The following is a 20,398-nucleotide window of genomic DNA, read 5'->3' on the forward strand; positions in this document are numbered from 1 at the left end:
CATGACAGCACCTTTCCTCTCCAAATAAGAACAAATGCTTATTTATGGGCTGTGTGGTAATAGAGTATCATTTAGTAAGAATCAATGACCTACACCAGGACTTTTTAATGCTAGACTGGCATGAAAAAGACAACAGTAAATTTTTAGAGCACAAGATCGAATATAATTTTTCAATCCAATTTTCAATTTACATTTATAACTTTTAAAAACAAATCCTGTTCATTTAACATAGCATAAAATATGGAAATGAAACATTTCAGATTATTGAAAGTTAAAATTTATTAAGCCATCATGTGCCAAATACTCAGGTTCAAATTAATTTCAAAATATATACAGGCATGTAATTAACTTAAAAATGAGAAAACTGGATCGGAAACTGATGGGACTGAATCTTAAAAATCAAGGTCATCTATTACAAACTGTTTTCCCTCAGTACACAACATTCAATTGGTTCAAAATTATCTAGACCTTTAAAGAGTAAAATTTATAATAAAAAGCACTTGGTATTCAACAGTGCCCATAACCCTAACAAATTTGTTCATAAATTCAATTAACTGAATCCATTGTTTTCTACAAAATAAGTTAATTTTAAGCAAAATAACCTCAGTGACAAACGCATTTACTTAGATGTTGAAGCTCTTGCACTAAGTTTTTACAAGCTGGTGAACACTGACAAATTATTTCTCCCACAGAACTATAACCACACATTCCCAGACAGTATAAATATATGGTTGAACTAACAACACACATCACCATTGTATCGATTACATAATAAAGCAAATGATCAAGTATCCAATCATTAAGTGACATAGCTGAAAAGGCATATAAAATATGTCTGCTCAGTTCATTAGCAGATCCCACGTCTTTTTTGCAAGAGAGGTTGGGAAGAGAGGGGAAAACCATAATTCAAGCAAGTTGGAAAACATAGTCTGATAGGTATTGGAAAAAACAAGAATTTCAGAAATTTTGATTAAGAATTGGTTAGCTACAACAATGTATCTACCTTTTAAAAATATTTACTAAATTAAAGAGCATATTCTACATGTTCTGCACAAGACAAAGGCAACTTTTACTAAAAATATTTAATAGCCTCCTCCCATTCTTTTATCAGGCCCTCCCTGTTAAGTTGCACCTTTGAGTGCAAACATTAAATTAACTATAAGGCTTTTTTTGTCTGGAGACATTATTGAAGAAATGTGCTTCTGTAACAAAGTCGATTTTCAAATGGAGGTTTCCCATAACAGCACAAAATAAGACAAAGACATTAAATAATCAGCACAAGACTTCCTAAAAAAATATTGATGGCTAAGCAAACCTGATGTATACTGGTATGAGTGTGGGAGATGTAAACAGAGTGAGCAGGCAGATAAGGAGAGAAAAGCCCTGCAGTGTTTGAAATGACTGAAGGAATAAACCATGGAAGGTCTAGAGTGTTCTTAGTTCCTGGAATTTTGGTTTTGTATGATGCTAAAAATATACAGGTATTGTGCTGGGTCTTTTGGCACCTAATCTTTCTAAATTCCTTATATACTAATAATACTCTGGCACAGGGGTACATTTAAGGACATAACTCAATACCGTATTTTAGGAAAGGTGAATTGGTACAAATAATAAGCACATTTTAAATGCTGACCAGCAAAGATCTTTTGCTAACTGTCCAAACAGGTTGATCAAACCCAAATATAGAGGTTGCAATTCTGTCAAGCTTGTGGCCTGGTAAAACTGGTTTTCAATATTACTGTGGAAGCTTCAGTAGACTTATTCAATAAGCCCATACGTTGGTTAATTATGTATGACAAATCACGTCCCATCTGAAGTTCCACTTCCAAGGCAATGGCATCAGGCACCCCAGTTTTATTGAATACAACAGTTGTTTCTATGACCATTGGAATCCTTGAAGCGCAGCCGCATTTTAGGACGGTACTTCTCCAGATACAAAAGTTGCTTGCTGTTAAAAGCTCCACGCCGCTTTCTGGAAGACAAAGGAGAAAGGTAACTGAAGGATGCTCCTTCCTGCAGCAAGAAAGATGACTACAAAGACTAAAAGAACAATCTAGAGCACTGAGATTTCTAAATAATATACTAGTTTGTATTTGACTTTTATTTTATGAATGATTTTGAGACCACGACCACCCAAAACTAAAACCAAAAAAAGCCCCCCAACTTTAGCCATAAATATCTCAGCAAAATGATAACAAGCACACAGTGTCAATAAAGCATAACAAATCATTCAACAATCATTTGTACAAATGCAAAAGGTTGGATAAGGTCCTTTTCTCCTGGCCTCAGTAACATCTTAAAAATCACAAGGGAGTGGGTAGTCAAGAGCACTTGCTCTTCCAGAGGACCTGAGTTCAGTTCCCAACACCTTGTAACTGAAGTTGATGGCTCACACCATCAACTTCAGTTACAAGGGATCCAATGCCCTCTTCTGACCTCTAGAACAGACACACAATACACATTCAGACAAAACACATACACACACACCAAAACAAACCAATTGAAGACAATGGATACATGATTTGGATTTTACTCCATTTAGACACTGAATAATAAAATACAAGCAGGCATGAAAGAGAACAGTGCATTACTTACTGTCTTATGAACTGTACTGCATCTTCATATTTCATTCCACCTTCAATTAATGCTAGGGCAACAAGCACTGGAGCTCTGGTAAGGTAAAAATTTTGATGAATCACTATTTTTTAAAATTAAACCCTATAAAATTCATTATTATCCCCAAACCCAAAAATATAATTAGCCTTATATTAATCTTAGGACTGATTTTGATGCTACAGGCTTAGAATCTCAGCTACCTGGAAAGCTGGGTCATGAAGATTACAATTTCAAGCCTGCTAGGAAATGAGTTTAAGACCAGCTAGGGCAACTCAGTGAGGTCACATCTCAAAATAAGATGGCTGGGAAGCTAGAGATATAGTACAGTGTTCTCAACCTGTGGGTCGAGATCCCTTTGGAGGTCGCTTATCAGATACCCTGAATATTAGGTATTTAATTATGATTCATAACAGTAGCAAAATTAGTTATGAAGTAGCAATGAAAATTAATGTTATGGTTGGGGTCACCACAACATGAGGAATTGTATTAAAGGGTCACAGCATTAGGAAGGTTGAGAACCACCCATCTGGAAAGAAATAAGGCGATTTTCTTACCTGCCAAGGCCTGCAACACAATGGACAGCAATACAGCAGCCAGGTTCTTCACGAAACTTAATCTTTACAAGACTTAACCAGTCATCGACAATCTGGTTGGATGGTGGTGCACCATCATCAAAAGGCCAATCCTGAACCAAAAAGAAATATTTTAGACCTTTAAATTAGCTAGGTACATTGGTACAGTCTTGTATTCTCAAAACCCAGGAGGAGAGGCAAGTGGACTGCTGAGTTCATACCAAGTTCCAGGCTGCCTGGGCTAATTTTTGCCTTGACTTATAATTGAACTTCAAGTCCAACTTGAATAAACCTCCCGAAAATAACAGAAATATATGAAAACTCAAGTACTTACAAGAACATGAATGCCTTCTTTCTCCACAAGAGTAGTGTCGTAAGTTGCTTCACATACTCTTACTATTGTGGTAACTCCATACTTCTTAAGTTCCTAGAAAAAATACATTTATTTAAAAAATCCATTCATGGGGTCTTTAGAACCACATCGTTATTGCTGTCATCTGCCATTTTCACCATTTTTGATCATGCATGTAAATGAAGAATGGCAGAACCTGTTATGAATGTTTAACACAGGCAAATTTAATCTGGTTGTGAATAATATAGTATGAAAGGAATGCTAAATACCATGCATTTTCAGTAAGGCGAGTGGAAAAAAAAACCCTTAAATCTGGTTTCTATGGGTACTTGGGTGCATTTGGAGATCAGAAGTCAACTTCAGGTCTTATTCACCTCATTTTTGAGAAATGATCTGTGCCCTACAGCTTGCCAAGAAGGCTATGCTGGCTGGCCACTGAGTCCAAAGTGTCCCGCCTCCCCAGTACTGGGCTTCCTAGCATGGACCACTGCTTACGGCCTTTTAAATCTCAGATCTGCATGCATGAGCAGTAAAGCACTTTACTGACTGAACTACCTCCCCAGACCGAAATAATTTAGAAATAATCTCAAAGTCTCAAACCCAGACTTCAATTTAAAAAGCCATGCACCATAAAAAAACTACAGGCTTGAGGATATATTAAGTAATTATAATTCAACTTCATAGACATTTAAAAAAATGTAATTGGAAATTAAAAAAAAGTAACATTCAAATACGCCAATAAATTAGAGACACCTATTTACTATCTCTGCATCTGTAGGTTTTAATAACTTCATAAATGTGTGCCCAGATAAATTGGCATTATTCCATCTAAGAACCGGCTGGAAGACTACACATGTCTCATGCGAATACAGCAGAATTACAAGCTGGAAAGTAGAGTCAGAGTACAAAGTCAAAGATATTAGCTAACTGTAGTCTATCCCATTAGGATAAGAGGATACATGAAAAAATCTGTAAGTGGTAGTCTCTGCCTTGTAAATTTAACTAAGCAAACTCAAAGGCACACAGTTCTCAAACTGCAACACCATAAAGACATTTCCTTTCTGAGTACCAAAACTATAGTTATAACACCTTTCAAGTTAGCCCCACTATTAACCAGCAACCAATTAGGACATTAAAAAAGTGTAACTTACCTCTATAAATTTGTTTAAGGTCGCATTGGTTGGATTGTGTGTAATAAGGAATCTCATGTTCTTGTATGTGACTTCCACAGGAGCAGGGCGGTTCATTCGAGCCATGTTAATTTAGTTTTAAAAAACACCCAATAGGGTTATGAAAGAATTAAAAAATTGAATACAGAAATGATGAAAAAAAAAAAACAAAAACAAAATGAAACCAAAACAAAAAACAACCTGAAGTCTACTTCAATATTCAATATACTCCACTTGAAATCTCAGTGCTTTGAGTATGAACTTGGGAGAAATGGGCAATGAAATGAACCTCCTAACAAGAAGCAGTGATTCTTCAATCCAGTAATACTGAGGCAATACAAAGGAAGTGCACTGAGGTTTACCCCATCCAGGTCTGAGCTCTTGTAAAATGCTCTGCAGATTTCAATTCAACACGTCTGTGTCCAGGTTATCCACTCTTATGGGGGCTTCTTGGTGGAGTAGTAATGAATTTCTACAGTTCACTTGTCTGCATAGAGGTCGTGCTGTGCCTGGCAGTAATCTCCACTGCCCTTCAGAAACTCCATAAATGTGTGACCAAGAACACCACAGAACTGCTGTTTAGAAGAAAAAGAAAGAAGGAGGGAAAAAAAAGTTATTTTCCAATTCAAAAGGAACATGTCAGGCTTTTCCACTAAGTACACAACTATGCTCAAATTAAGAGACACCAAGAAGTCAGCTTTTACTCAATTACAAAATTCAAGGTGACATGCATTTTAAAATCAATAGGCCTATTGTACGCAGTCACAAGCCCATTAAAGTGAAGTTGCTAGTCAATTATAAAGAATATTCAAAGTCACTGCTACATTTGGTGGAATTCCCATATACACATCTATACACAAATATATTACATTGATTACTCTTAAGTTATTTTTATACTGGTTCAAACTATATGCATTATTTTCTATATCGACTTATCTTGCTGTTTACACACTAGTATAAACTTCATGTGGTTTGAATCTCTCAGTTTTTGCATAATTTACTGAACTCATACTGAGAGACACTTCAGTTCTTTTAAGCTACTGTGATAAAAGGAGTTATCTGTTGTGTGATCTTTCTACAAAGATAGTATTTTTAATGCAATTATTTCTCAATAATTAGCTTTTACATTTTAGTCACTAAAGATTAAATATGATAAAGTCATGCCCACTTTTCCCTTTCATATTTTCTATCATCTCCTTGACATTTAAAAATAATTCATGTGCAGTTACATTACAGTTATAGCAGGTTCTAAGTATAAGAACTCATCAAGCATGTCTCAAATCATGGAAAGGGACATGGAAACAGCACTGTCACTAAACTCTGGTGAATTGTGTGAGGGTGTGATTCTAGCCTAATGGACTCATCCTGAGAAGACTGACTGGAATGCTAGGCTATCTTGTTTCCATAAACCACATTGCATTGAATGATTACTCTCTACGTGAAACCACAAGAAATTTCCTGCTTAAAAATTAGTAACTCCTAAGAGCTTTTATATTTTCATGTCATCTCTTAGGTTTCCAATTAAATTGGCTCTTACAAATACAATTACTTAAGGGGTCTTCAACCATATAGTCTTAAGACAAATTATCTTCAAATAAAATATACACTTTACCTTTTTCCTATTTTTAAACTCCAGTTTCACTTATATGCTCTAAACTAAAACCCAAAGGAATTAGAAGAATTTATGTTAAGACTTTTTATATGGTCTCAAACACAAGGTGACTATGATTACTAACTTATAAATACATTTCATTTCCCCTAAGTTCCTCTTTAAAAATTAAATCAGTTTCATGTCTGCACCAAACAGTAGATTAATATTCAGAGGGCATTTTTTTTTTCAGAGTATGTGCATAAAAAGCTTTTCGAATAAACCGATTAGAGGTAGATGAACATTAACAAAACGCTTTGCTGTCCATCTCCTCTAGGCAGGTTGTGTAGAAACTAAGGAATGCACTCAATGACAAGAACACTCAAGGACAAGCACTGCCCCAAACACATCATCTGTATCCTTCAGAAGGAACTGCCAAAGTAAAATCTTCAAATAAAATCAGCCAAAATTCCAGTCTATTTTTTTTGGGGGGGGGGGGGTAAAACAAAGAACTAATACTAAGATTTTATTTACTAAAAAGGTACCACAAGCAAGACAACTTAGTCCTATGTTTTCTGAAGTGACTCCTCACAAGATAGTTATCTGCCCCGTGGGTTAAAAAACCTGTCGTCTAAATTCTAAATTATCAGTAAAGATATTACTACCTCAAGGAGTAGACTCTAATATTAAATCATTGTTATGCATCTTTTGAGGCATGGTTTCTTGTCCTAAGCAGTCTTTTAGTAAATTTGGCACTTTTTTGACCATACACTGGACGGGACACAAAGCTTTTTAAGAGTTCCATCAGGAAGCTGGAAAGCAAGGGGAAAAAAAAAATTCCTGAACTGGTATGAAATGAGTGGAGCCACCCAGTGGCTGGAGGACACTTCTATTAGGAGTGGTGACCACTGACATCCTTCTAATTAATATGCCCCCATTCCCTCACAGGCAAAAACTAAACATGATAGGCAGCTCAGACACACGAAGAGATCTCCCTATTTTAACTGCATAAACAGCACACACAAAACATGGAGAAACAAACGTGTGTGTGTGTGTGTGTGTGTGTGTGTGTGTGTGTGTTGTGGCATTAGCTTAAGTCAGTTTGTTGGACTGCAGAAATCAAGCCAGTCTGTAGAACCATCTACTTTGTCCAATTCTGTTCCAAATACTGCGAGGTTTCTGGTAACGCACCCAATGTAGCGCGTGTAAAAAACGCTGTTCCTTTCTGGAACAGGTCTAGCTTTTCTGATTTTTCAAACGATGAGCCGGCACGACGACGCAGACCAGGACAAAAAAATAAATAAATTAAATAAAAAGCAAGCCAGAAAGCAGGCAAGACCCCAGGAATCTAGACCTCAGGTCCACTCGTCGGTCCCAACCCGGAGTCACTTCGGGCTCCACAGCAGTGGAATGGTGCAGGGTTGCGGCTCACTCAACAGGAGCCTCGCAGTTCCGACCAGCTCCTGTTGCTCCCGGTCCAACAGCACGCAGCCCCAGGCGCAGCTGGCCGCGGGGACCCGGCAGGGACCCCCACCACCACCACCACCCCCGGTCGCCCCTACCGACGCCTGGCGGAGGTCGGGCAAGCCCGGGCTTGAGCGGCGCGCACAGCCGCGAGGTCCGCAATCACGGGGTTCGCGGTGGCGAGCGCGGGCGGCCACCGAGGCCATCTTGGGAAGGAGGCCCCGGGCGCCGGGTCCCGGGTCCCCAGCGCCCCGCCCGCCCCGGCCCGGCCACGTCCACGACGCCCGCGCGTCTTCTCGGAACAAAAGGCCGCCGGGGTCGCACGCGCGCAGAGAGAGAGAGCGGCTGCTCGGCTCCAGCCGACCGCTCCCGGGTCCCGCGTCCCAGGTCCCGGGTCCCAGGTCCCGCTGGCCGGCGCCTCCGCCCGCCTCCCTTCTTCCCCAACACAGCCGCCCGCTCTAACAAAGGCCGGGCCCGCGGTACTCACAGGAATATGTCTACTCATTGAAGATTGTGGCCTAATCATACAGCCGGTCCCGAGGCGGCGCAGGCGGCGGCGGCGGCAGGGCAGGCGGCGGTGGGCGTCGCGGGGCGGCGGCGGCGGCGGCGATGCAGGCGGCGGGGGCACCAGACGACCATGCAGTGAGCTGCCCGAGGAGCGTCGCCGAGCCGGCCGCAGCCCAGAGCCAATGCGCGCGCCCAGGCGCCCTTGCGTCACAAGCCCGCCCCTTTATAGCCGGCGCGACGTGCGCCCCGGCGGCGGCCAATCAGGGCGCGGGACGCCAGCGGCGCGGCGCGGGGCGGGGCGGGGCCCGGGGCGCCGACGTCACGCGCCGGCGGCAGCGGCGGCGGCCGCCACCGGTGCGAACCGGTTGATGAATGGCGCGGCGTTGCGAGCCTGTCCCTCGCTGCTGCTGGATCACACACACAAACACACACACTCACGCACACGCTCGGCCGCTAGAGCCTCGCGTTCGCCCCGGCGTGGAACGTCGCGGCCCCGGCCGGCGGAACCCGGTCGCCCGAAGCCATAGCTCCGGCGCGCTGGCCAACGGTTTACCTTGGCACCTGCGCGCCCCAGGATCTCCGTCATCACCCCATATTGATGTCGCATGACCGCCGGGCGGGTGACTCACCGGCTCCAGGGCCCGGCCCGGCCCTAGGCTGGGATGAGGGATTCTGGTCACCACCCTTGCTTCCACGTGGGAAGCAAGGCTCTCCGCAGAGTTTAGCCCCTGGGACTCGGGAAGTGTCCGTGTTTTTTGAGGCTTGTTGCTCCCGAGCCCCCCCACACTCCCCCCTCTTTTTCTTTTTAGGTTACACCCCCCCCCCCAAACTGCTGATGCTGGCAACTGCATTTGGCTCGATTGTGGCATTTCGAAATCACATGCATCCTTTGTACTGCTGCGCACTCACAGATAATGAAAGGTTAGCCATTGCTAAGGGGAAGCCTTTTTTTCAATTAAGAATCTTCGGCTTTATCAAGGACTGATGTAATTTTTTGCGTCAAAAGCTAAGCTTCCCATTTTGTTGATTTCCAGTCCTGTTCCAGTGTCCTTTTTAATCTAGGCCTCTAAGTGAGCTGTAGCGCAATTGTTTGTGCTGTACCAGGGCAGCTTTCATCATCTGAAAAACCCTTCTGCTCAGTCGTCTAGGGCTGGTAAACAGGACCTTTACCTGCTTTGAAGAACACAGCTTTCCAATAACATTGAAGCCTTTTGTCTCCTGTTTTCCTACATATTAGATTGGAGCAATAAGAACCAAGTTGTGCCCTGTCTCCCTGTAGTGCATTTTAGGATTTATTAGCGCCTCTATTTAGAGACTTTCCTTGCATAGTCACTCAACTCTTTTTTATAAACATATACTCTGTAAGCGAAGTAAGTGCTTTGGAACAACAACAACAAAGTAGACCCGACCTTTAAAGTAACAACAACAAAAAGCAACTCATCTTCGTTAAAAATGGCTTGCCTGGAGATCCGTTTAACTCAAGGGAACTTGAGACATATATTCCTTTATGAGGTAAAATGGGGTAATGTTTAAATTATGTAAGTCCTAAGAAAATACAGAAAGATTAAAAGAAAAGTCTTGGGACGGGAAAGTGAAGTTGATCAGACCAGGAAACTGAACAGAAGACAGATTCAGTATTACAGACTTAAAACCTTTCATATGACCAGTGACTTTGGGTAAGTATTAACTTCAGCTTGGGAAAAAATACAGGCAGAATCAATTAGTGAATTTGGCCAACTTGTATAATAACATACTTAGACATGCTAAATTGGCCCCTCTTACTCCAAAGGTTGGTCAACACAGTGAAACAAGATAATGAAACCTTTTGGAAAGGGGGAATTTGGTGAGCTAAAATAACTCAGCAAATAGTAAGCAAAGGTAAGTCAGTGTTTTAGGTAGTTTTGCTGTGGAACTTGTGATGCAAATTGTGAGCTGTGTAATCCACAGATCCTGTAATTACTACAGGTAGTGCTGATGTGTCTTATTCAGTTAGCTGCCGTTGAGCTCTAGAAGCTGGGCTCCAACTATCAGGAGGACTAATCGGCGCCGAGGGTCCTATCCTTTGACAAGGAAGTACCACTTCATCCTATTTGCTGCTGAAAGAATGTATCTTAAACCAGATGTAGACTTGTTGGCCGGTCTACTAAATTCTTAGAAGGCATGCATGGCCTTTTGCTTTGGCAGCCGCGATTACTGGGTTTCCTGTGCCACAGTGGTTATCGATGTGCTGAGGGTGACTGTTCTAGTTATTGAGTAGTTTGAAGCTGCTGATTCTCAGGAATAACCCATCTCAGCATTGAGCAGGGAGATCCCTGTGGACCAAAGCAATATAGACCTTCCCCATTTGTGCTTGGGGCATTAAGCACTAATATGTAACAGACTTGTAAATACTGGTCCAGACTTTAAGAGAAGAAAGAAAACCTTGAGAAACTAGTGATTAGACTCCAGAATCCCTAAATGGAAGAGAACCACTTCTGCCAAACAAGATGCCAACTGGAAGCTACTTAACAAAACTTTGTCCTTTGAGCTTATATCAGCATATTTTTAATATAAAAAACAATGTCTGTAAGATAAGCAGGATGATAGGATTATAAGGCAGGTACCTATGGAAGATTAAAGACCTCAGAAGGCAACAGATGTATCCTGATGATTATAGAGAGAAATCTTACAAGCACAGGACAGCTGTAAACAATGATTCCATTTATACCAAGTATATAAAAGGACGATTTCACCCTCACAACCGTCAGATTGTTGTGGGGCCATGAAAGAGATTGACAACACTCACATAGCAAAATGTTATTGTTCCACTGAAAGATCACATGTGACAGTATCAACCTAGAAACACTAAGTAAGGTATACATGAATCAAGTCTATTTGGTATGGGCAGATATCCGGATGGATGGATAGAGCTGAATAACTGTGTGGATACTTGGGCAGAGGGTGAGCTCCCATTACCATATTTAAAAAAGGTTAAAAAAAAAACCTGGATAAACAGCAAAATGGTCACTATCAGTATTGTTTAGAATAACAATTATTAAGGTGAGAAACATGTAGCATACTTAAATCTTTAATGAACATACATTTATATCATTGGTGCTAAAAAATTAAAACATACCCATAATATCTTTTTTTTTCTTTTGTCAGGCATTTTTTTTTTAAAGTTGGGCCTGTAATCCCAATTACTTTGGAGATTTAGATCAGAGGATCCAGAGTTCATGCTTTCTCAAAAAGCAGAAACATGCTAGAGATGGCTCAGTGGTTAAGAACAAGGGCTGCTCATCTAGAAGCCCCAAATTTGGTTCCCAGCACCGTGTTGGACAGCTTACAATTTTCTGTAACTCTGGATTCAGGGGTTCTGATGTCCTCTCCTAGCCTCTGCAAGTACCACCCCAACCCCACACAAATACACAAATAAAAAGCTACAAGAGAGTTGGGGGTATGGCTCAGTGGTTAGAGTGTTTGCAGGGAAAGGCCTCGGGTTTGAGCCTCAGTACTGCAAAAAAGAAAAAAAAAGGATATATTACTATAGTCAGATGTTTTGATGAATAAAAACAATACCATGTCAAAAATTCTATAGGAATTTTAGACAGCAGTTTCCAGTGAGGAGCTAAAGTTTGTTGCAAAAAACCTTTCAAGGAATCTAACCTTAAGAGAAAGTCCAGAGGCCAATAGATGTGTTTTATATAGACTCAGACAACATAGAAACTTTCAGTCATGGGCTGGAGAGATGGCTCAGAGGTTAAGAGCACTGACTACTCTTCCAGAGGTCCTGAGTTCAATTCCCAGCAACCACATGGTGGCTCACAACCAACTATAATGAGATCTAGTGCCCTCTTCTGGTGTGCAGACATACATGCAGGTGGAACATTGTGTATATAATAAATAATTTAAAAAAAAAAGAAACTTTCAGTCATATAGAAGATCATTATAGATACAAATGTTCATGAATGAACTCAAGTGTGTCAGTATTAAATATCTTTTTGAGTTCTATGGTTTTTGTATTGTGTATTGTCTTCTCATGGGATGAAGGCTGGCCTCAAACTCACTATGTACCTGAGACTGGCCTTAAGCTCCTGATCTTTCTCATTCTACCTCCCAAGTGGTAATATTCCAGGTATGTCTCACTATGCCTGGCTGAAGTAAAGATATTATCAAATACAATCACTAGAAGTTAATAGTTTCTAAAATTAAATTGAGTCAGAGACTCAATCTTTTTAAAAAGTTAAGAAAATTCTCTTTAATTTGTATTATAGTCATTTTCTTTCCCTTCTCAAATTTAAATTGAATACTTAGGCAGTATTGAAACTAGATGAAAATGTTTTCATTTTAACAACTTTGATACTTAATATAAAGAATACTTCTCTGGGAGTTCTGTCTGCACATTAAAAAGCGACAAGACAGATTGGTCAAGAGAATAGTACTTTTTACTTTGTGATAAAATAATTCCCTTCAGGCTGAATAAAGGACTTATTATGGCCCCAAATAATTCAGCATTTTCATATCCCGAGGTTCACATTCTGGTACCTGAGGAAATCTACTTTGAGAAGTCTTATTTTTAGAAAACCTGGCAAAATTTTTTCTTGTGCTTCTGTAGCCTGAATACAAATCATTTGGGAATTGGAAATCTGTAGGGCTATAGTTTCCATGTGACTGTCTAGAACATGTTGAATTATGCCAGTTTGAAAAGAAGCAAAAATAGCTTAGGAAAGGAGAATTTAATCTGGCTAGAGGAAAGAAATGGAGTATAAATAAACGTTAAAGGTTGGCTATGCATACTATGGCAAAGTTGGCACTTGACAGATTTAATTTACAGAGTTGGCATTTAGGCCGTAGATAATCCAGACAGACTGACTGAGCAGCATCACTCCGGCAGTCTTACATAAGAACATCAACTGTTACTGAACTGTTTCCTGCAGACACAGACACGGGCTTTGAAAAGCTACAGTAGCCATGCTGTCCCCTGGCTAACCCATGCTGTTTGCTCGGGCAGGTGGAGAAAACATTGCTACCTGTGTACTCAGTTAATCACTGGAGGACCCTGAGGAAGAGGAAACCTGTGGGAAAATCTACAGAGATTTTGAAAATGCAAAGTTCTCATATCATGAATTCCTTTCTTTTGAGACAGGGTCTCACTGTGTAGCCCTGGCTGGCTTGAAACTCACACAGATCCACCTACCTCTACCTGGGATTAAAGGTGTGTGCTACTACACTGACTAATTATTGATTTCTTGAACTCCTAAACTGTTAATCCACATAGCAGATATTAAATCAATATTTAGATATCAAGTAATTTTTCTACCTAAAATCCTTGGATGCCCACTCCTCGTTTTCCCAAACTTCCTTTGCAGCCTTCCCCTTAACAGTGTGTTTGTCAGGGTTTGGTCCTAGCCCCGCCTGGCTTCATCCTCTGCTCAAGATGGAGTTTTCATCCCTTTGGCTTGCAGACTTTTCTACCCTGACATGCATTTGATAACTGCTTATCTCAAGCCAGGTGCTCTCCTAGCTTATTGTTGTGGTCTCTATCCCACTAGAACTTTTATAAATTAAAAATCACGAACAATGGGAAGGAGATCTGGGCATGAAGCACATGCATCTAATCTCAGTGTTTTGGGAGGTAGAGTCAGGGGGAATCAAAGGTTGGCATTACTGGGAGGTCAGATCTGAACAAGGCTTTGCATCTTACTATAGCTTTGAGTCTGTACAAACTCAATAATTCATTCCTGAGTCCCTGATACTAGTTGTCAGTTATTATTTCTTTAAATAAAAGGATTATTCTAAGCAGTAATATAAACATGGGTTATCGCTTTTAGGAGAAATACACAACTATAACAAAGGAAAATTAGTAGATAATCTGTAATGGTTAGCTGATACGTCTGTCCAATATAAGCATCCACTTGCTTGATTTCACCTTCTAATCTCATTGTCTGATGCCAGATAGTTTTCTCAGGGTTTGTTTCTACCAAGCAACAGTGCAGTCACCAAAACATTATCAATCAAATACAAAATATTAACACAAGATGTGCTAGTTGTTTATTAAATATCTGCCATGTGCAAAGTAATGTTAGGCACAAGGGAGTTAATATAACACATCCTCTGCTATGAAGACATGGAACATAAGAGAGAGAAAGGGTCTAAAAAGGATTAGCACAATATGATAAATGTCATAGAGGCAGGCATGTGCTCAGCACAGCAGAATACAAGGAGTGCTCTGCTGATTAGAAGCCAGCAAAGCTGAGGAAAAGCTAATGTTAAGGTTTTCAGGAGTAGTCTAGAAAGAATGTCCTAAACAAAAGGAACTTCAGATCTAAAGCTATGGAGGCCTCAGAAAGCATGCTTGAAACCATAAGCTTCAAATGACTAGAAGGGTAACAAGGCAGAGCAGAGCACAATATTAGTACTTGCTAAAGAGTCTGGACTTTATCTGGAAGTTATTGGAGTCATTGGAAGATTTTGAGTAATAGTAAAAGATCAGATATATTTAGAATATCACTAAATCAAAGAAGTCACTAAGCCAAACTATTGCAATTATAACAGTAAATATGGTAGGAGGAAGAGGGAGCAGAACAGAATTGGAAGGAAAGGGGCAGTTTCTGCCTTCTGAGTGCTGGATTAGAGGCAAGTGCCACCATGCCTGGCTGGGTTTGGTTTGGCTTTATTCAAAGGATGGGGAGTTGCTCATATAGTTATGTTTAGCACATATAAGCCTAGGTTGAGTCTCCAGCACCAAAACCAAATTACAACCAAGTAGGGCCAGGTGTGGTGGATCATACCTTTAATCTTAGCACTCAAGGAAGCAGAGGCAATTGATCTCTTTGAGTCAGCCAGTGCTACATAGTGAGATCCTGTCTTAAAGCAAACAAACTCAAAGGTGTGGGAAACCATCCAGTTTTATATTTTGGGAAACAGACTTTAGGAAGAATAAGAGAAACATTCCATCCAAGATCACAGAAAAGTATCACTCTTCTCAGACCCTAGGGAAAGTCCTCAACCGGAATGTACCTTACTTTCCTATGGAACTTTATTCCAAGTGATTTCCCTTATATGATTGTGTTTTACTGACCCTAAGAGAGTTCCATTAAAGAGTTACCCCAATTTATAAAAGGACAGATGGAAGAAACCCAGTGAAATGAGCCAACCAAAATTGAAAATTGCTTTCTCAGACTCATTTTTCTTTTCATAAAATTGGGATCTGCAGGGTGCAAGATAAACATTCAGATCTCCTGAGTCACCAGGAGGGTTCTGATTTACAGGATGGTGCCTGAGAATACCCAGGATCCCCGATGTTATCATTTGAAGGAAACTCATCACTGGAGGCAGAGGGGAGGCATATGCTATGCCTTTGGGAACATAAAGTAGGTGTGTGCCACCCAGGGAGATAAGACCTGTTTCTAGTTCAGTGCACACAAACTTTTTTTTGTAGTTCTAAGAACTATGATTGCATCAGTAGCAATAGCAGCAATAGAAATGCTTCTGGTAACTGAGGTTCAACTCCTCTTAGGATGAAAATGGGAAAGTAGGGAGGCGCGATAGTTCAGTGGATGAAGGCATTTGCCGGAGAGCCTAATAACCTGAGTTCTGCCTGTGGGACCCACGTGGTGACAGGAGAGAACAAACTCCTACAGTTGTTCTCTGACCTCCACATACACGCTAGTGTGTACATGTAAAAAAAAATATTTTAAGAGATGAGGGGGAGAGTCTGTCTAGTAATTCTGAGGGTCTAAATCTACTTTGAATTTTATTAACATTTGAAAATATTTTTAATTATTTCATGGTCCTGGGGATTGAATCAGGCTAGATCCCTCGACCTCTATTTCGTATTTTGACCCATGATTTTACTAAATTGCCTGGGTCAGGTTATGATGCTGTTCATAAGGTAGGATCTGCAACTCAGCATTCTCCAGGAATTGAGAGGCTATTTTCTCTGCCGAGCCAACAAGACCTCTTTTGAAAAAGGGCTAGAGCACTGTCCTCCCCTATTATTATTAGACAGGAACGGCAGTTCTAGGAGTGGAAGGATGAGAAGAAATAGAGGAGTTGAGGTCTGTATGTAGGAATGCACAGAGTACTTGCTGCCCTTCTTGGTTCTGTTCTTATGTCGACCACAAGTTAATATCTTCAGCAGAAATCCTACCATGTGCTTCAGGACTGCTTATACTGCTACTCAAAAGGCCATTTGGTTGTCCTGGCATTGTTATAAGATGTGGATTTGGGCCATGTGTGCTGCAAGCCTTTAATTTCAGCATTCAGGAGGCAGAGGCTGGCAGATCTTTGTGAATTTGAGGCCAGCCTTGTCTACATAGTGAATCCCAGGCCAGCTGGGGTTATATTGTGAGACGCTGTCTTGAAAAACAAAGAAGCAAACAAAAACAACACAAAACAAAATGTATGGATGTACAGGCATGAATAAGACTGTTCTCAAATATGATACAAATGTATGTAAGTAAAATACTGTCTGTTGACAAGGTATAACTAAATAAAATGTTTGCTTTGGGTGCCATTGGAACCCTGCAGAGGACTGCTTAATTCAGCCTGGGGAATTGGCATGTTGTAAAGGAAGTGAGGTCAAGATAATCTTCTAGGGAAGAACTAGAGTGTAGAATAAAGAGTGTAAAAATTTCCCATCTCTGAGACAGACACTCCCAGTATTATAATAGAATCCAAAGAATAAGATTCTTTTCATGTGCTTTGACATTTTCAAGAGATCAGAAACTTGAGAATAGAAAAAGGTTCTTCCATAATGAAGTGCATTTTAAAAAAGGACTGAAGAATTGAATTGTAACTAAATACACTCCTGGTGAGAATTGTAAAGTTTGTATTGCTTTGGCTGAGAGCAGTCAACCATCTGTTAATTTGAATATTTGTGCTTTTAGTCTTCTTCATTTAAAAAAAAAACATATAAAGCACTAAATAAAATAAAAGAAAGAAAGAAAGAAATGTCTTTGGCATTTTCTAGTTCGGTAACGGAATTTTCCACCACACCTATAAGTTTATTGAAATAAGGCCAGACCACTGATTTGGATGCTCTGCTAGGACTTTCCTCCTTTCTGCTTTCAGCAGCTATAGCAGTTACCTTCTAAGTGACCCAAGTCAACTGTATCCCACTACAGCTGCAGAGCCAGACTGGCCACACCACCATTTCCTGAGCACTTTTAGTCTCTATAAATTTGAGACATGATTTAACTTCCCTGCCCCTGCATTCACAAATACCAAATTCCATTTTCCTCCAGACCCAGTCAGTGATGATGCAACACATTCCTTGCTAGTCAACTACATGTTTACTAGCCCAGCTGTCACTCTCTGAGGCCCCAAGATCTAGACTATTTGCTGACATTCGGGGAGGATCAACAAACCCAGCACTATTGAGATGTAGCATGAGTCTTAAAAGGCCTTATTAATAAAAACAAACCCGGGTATTGGGGTAAATTCTGGAAGATCAGAGAGACAGAACACACAAGCCACAGCTACCTCACCTTGCCAATTCCTCAGCTGATCCTGTTTCCTCAAACTGGAAACCTTTGTGTCCTCATCCAAATGGGTCTCAGCTGAACTGCTGCTAAAAGCGTAAAAGCTTAACTGATTCTAGTTCCTGGTCCTCACACCTTATATATCTTTCTGCTTTCTGCCATCACTTCCTGGGATTAAAGGCGTGAGTCACACCAAGCCTGGCTGTTTCCAGTGTGGCTTTGAACTCACAGAGATCCGGATGGATCTCTGCATCCCACGTAATAGGATTAAAGGAACTATGCCACCATTTTCTGGTCTCCTTATCTAGTGGCTGTTTCTGTCCTTTGACCCCAGATAAGTTTATTTGGATGCACAATATATTGGGGGACACATATCACCACATTGAGATACTAAAATAGTTATACCATGTGACAGGATTCTAGGCCAGCTTTAATTCCTTCTCTTGGGTTACAACTCTATTTTTAGGCCACCCTTGTAAATGTTTGTAAGAAGGAAACACCGTAACCTTTGGCTTTCATTCTTGAGCAGACACAGAATTGCAAATGGTGTGAAAAAAATCAGTCACCAGTGATGTCTTATTACTTTATGACCTTAAAATACGTATGTTTGAAAACAGAGTTTTAACCTTATGTGGAAAGCAGATCTATGGTGTCAGCAGATTAAGTCATTAAGCGAGAGGAAAGAGTTCCTGGGGTCTTGCTGATTAGGAAAATAAGAATTTTGAACTTGAATAGTATATACTGAGGAACAAAGTTTGAATTTAAGCAATATATGTAGCTATACCTTCTGTTTTGCAGTTTATAGAACCAGTTAAATATAATTCTGTCCACCCAGAACGATTCCTATGCAACTATTAACATCACAGTTCCCAAGAACATTTGATTTATGGGCTGGGAGATTACCATAAGAGATAAAGACAAAAGACGCAAACCCAATGGACTGAGGTCTGTCTCTGGGCCCTGGAGTCCAAGGATAGAATTCACCTATACAAGTCCTCTGCGCTCTACCTGTACTCTGTGACACACACTACCATATACAACCAGAGAATTTTTGAATAGAAAATGAAATACAGCCAGGCCAGCCAGGGCTATATAGTAAGACATTGTCACAAACAAAATGCAGAAAGAAAAGAAAAAGGGTGGTGGAAAATGCTTAGTCCAGCACTCAAGGGCAGAGCTCAATGACAGCCTGGTATACACTGCCAGTTCCAGACCAGCCAGGGCTGCACTACTGTCTCCAAAAATAAATAACACAATATGTAATTCTACCAGACAAGGTAAAGAGTGTTAAGAAAAAGAATGAAAAACACAAAATGCAAATACATAACTTTAAAAAAAATGAACATTATTTGAAAGCAAACCTATTCATGGGTGAACGTTATGCTCAAGTCCTGGGAAAGAACTAGGGCATAGCTCCCAAGACCTGCAACTCTCCTAAGAGACTTTCTGTCGATTGGGGGCCAGTTGGCTTGAGGTTCACTCACCTCCCCGAAGGCCTTCTCTCTGGACAGATTTAGAACAGAGTCCTTTGCTGGAGCGGCCGCTTGCCTCAGCTCTCTAAAGTGTGTTGTCTCAAGTCTCTCCCAACTCCTTTTATACTCCAGGGAGAGGACCTCCCCTCCCTGAAGAATCTTATTATCTCTAATAATTAAATCATTACAATCCAGGAAGGGATAGCAAAGAAAGCAATGTAGCCGGGCGGTGGTGGCGCACGCCTTTAATCCCAGCACTCGGGAGGCAGAGCCAGGCGGTTCTGCGCCAGCCTGGGCTACAGAGTGAGTTCCAGGAAAGGCGCAAAGCTACACTGAGAAACCCTGTCTCCGAAAAAAGAAGAAGAAGAAGAAGAAGAAGAAGAAAGCAATGTTTGGGATCTATGATATAGATGCCACAGGAAAGTACTGTGGATAATTTAGTGTGAGCTCCACTAAGTTTCAATTTTAAAAGTCTTCAAATCTTAGCCGGGCGGTGGTGGCGCACACCTATGATCCCAGCACTCGGGAGGCACAGACAGGGGCATCTCAGTGAGTTTGAGGCCAGCCTGGTCTACAAAGTGAGTTCCAGGACAGCCAGAATTGTTACACAGAGAAACTCTGTCTTGAAAGAAAAAAAAAAAAAAATCTATGCACAACTCGGGAAATATTTTTGCAAATGTATACTCATTTTCTAAATGAAAACCAACTGTCATCACTATTATTAGTCAGAATCCTCTATATAGAAACAGAATTTATACAATGAATCTCATAGAAAGGGGATTCTTTTTAGAACAACTTACAGGCTGCAGTCCAGCTAATCCAATGGCTTGCTATGAATGGAAAATTCAAGAACCCAGAAGTTGCTCAGTTCACAAGGCTGGATGTCTCAGCTGGTCTTCATCATACAGTGGAATCTTCAAGTCTCTGCTGTGAGTGAAAGAATGGACTTGCTCTCAAGGTGAGGGCAAGTAGGCAATAAGCAAAAACTTCCTTCTTCCATGCCCTTATATACACCTCCCGCAGAAGGTGTGGCCTAGATTAGAGGTGTGTCTTACGAATCAAAATGCAGATTAAAGGTGTGTGTCTTCCTGCCTCAAGATTTGGGTTCGAAGTGGATCTTTCTACTTCAAATTAAGCAAAAATTCCTTTCAAGTATACCCTCCATTTTTAAATTTTAGTTAATTCCAGATGTAG

The 20,398-nt window shown here is 40.8% G+C and overlaps 2 protein-coding genes and 1 long non-coding RNA gene across 7 annotated transcripts in view; 1 reads left to right on the forward strand and 2 right to left on the reverse strand.

Annotated features, from left to right (window-relative positions):
- Positions 1-261: 261 nt before the first annotated feature.
- On the reverse strand, positions 262-5,281 carry Ptp4a1 (protein tyrosine phosphatase 4A1). 2 transcript variants are annotated; one of them, XM_015985937.3, is made up of 5 exons: positions 4,692-5,281; positions 3,523-3,615; positions 3,171-3,301; positions 2,596-2,670; positions 262-1,972 (listed from the first exon to the last, which is right to left on the reverse strand). In XM_015985937.3, exons 1-5 carry the CDS (start codon positions 4,794-4,796, stop codon positions 1,855-1,857), a joined length of 522 nt encoding a protein of 173 aa, XP_015841423.1. In that variant the 5' UTR covers positions 4,797-5,281; the 3' UTR covers positions 262-1,854. The 2 variants fall into 2 exon arrangements, with proteins under 2 accessions (XP_015841423.1, XP_042122638.2); XM_042266704.2 differs by having other exon boundaries at positions 262-1,968; positions 4,692-4,833.
- Positions 4,871-8,483, reverse strand: LOC143269981 (uncharacterized). Its single transcript, XM_076557973.1, has 2 exons — positions 8,249-8,483; positions 4,871-5,284 (listed from the first exon to the last, which is right to left on the reverse strand). Exons 1-2 carry the CDS (start codon positions 8,285-8,287, stop codon positions 5,189-5,191), a joined length of 135 nt encoding a protein of 44 aa, XP_076414088.1. The 5' UTR covers positions 8,288-8,483; the 3' UTR covers positions 4,871-5,188.
- A 105-nt stretch (positions 8,484-8,588) lies between these two features.
- Positions 8,589-20,398, forward strand: part of LOC121824712 (uncharacterized) — a 43,824-nt gene continuing 32,014 nt past the window's right edge. For 3 of the 4 annotated variants that reach the window (XR_013046796.1, XR_013046795.1, XR_013046794.1), the window contains exon 1: positions 8,589-20,162. This is a non-coding gene — a long non-coding RNA (uncharacterized LOC121824712). The remainder of the gene's footprint in view (positions 20,163-20,398) is intronic. The other variant, XR_006066657.2, reaches the window with a different exon arrangement.

This window comes from Peromyscus maniculatus, chromosome 21, assembly GCF_049852395.1.
Source record: "Peromyscus maniculatus bairdii isolate BWxNUB_F1_BW_parent chromosome 21, HU_Pman_BW_mat_3.1, whole genome shotgun sequence".
NCBI classification, from domain to species: domain Eukaryota; kingdom Metazoa; phylum Chordata; class Mammalia; order Rodentia; family Cricetidae; genus Peromyscus; species Peromyscus maniculatus.

Bases quoted from the DNA above. Each gene is read 5' to 3' on its own strand.
- LOC143269981 (XM_076557973.1), bottom strand. From the start codon at position 8,287: ATGATTAGGCCACAATCTTCAATGAGTAGACATATTCCT. The intron at 5,285-8,248 runs GTGAGTACCGCG...TCTTCTAAACAG, and splicing joins CAATGAGTAGACATATTCCT to CAGTTCTGTGGTGTTCTTGG.
- Ptp4a1 (XM_042266704.2), bottom strand. From the start codon at position 4,796: ATGGCTCGAATGAACCGCCCTGCTCCTGTGGAAGTCACATACAAGAAC. The intron at 3,302-3,522 runs GTAAGTACTTGA...TTTTTGGTTCAG, and splicing joins AAGAAGGCATTCATGTTCTT to GATTGGCCTTTTGATGATGG. The intron at 2,671-3,170 runs GTAAGAAAATCG...TTACCTTACCAG, and splicing joins TGTGTTGCAGGCCTTGGCAG to AGCTCCAGTGCTTGTTGCCC.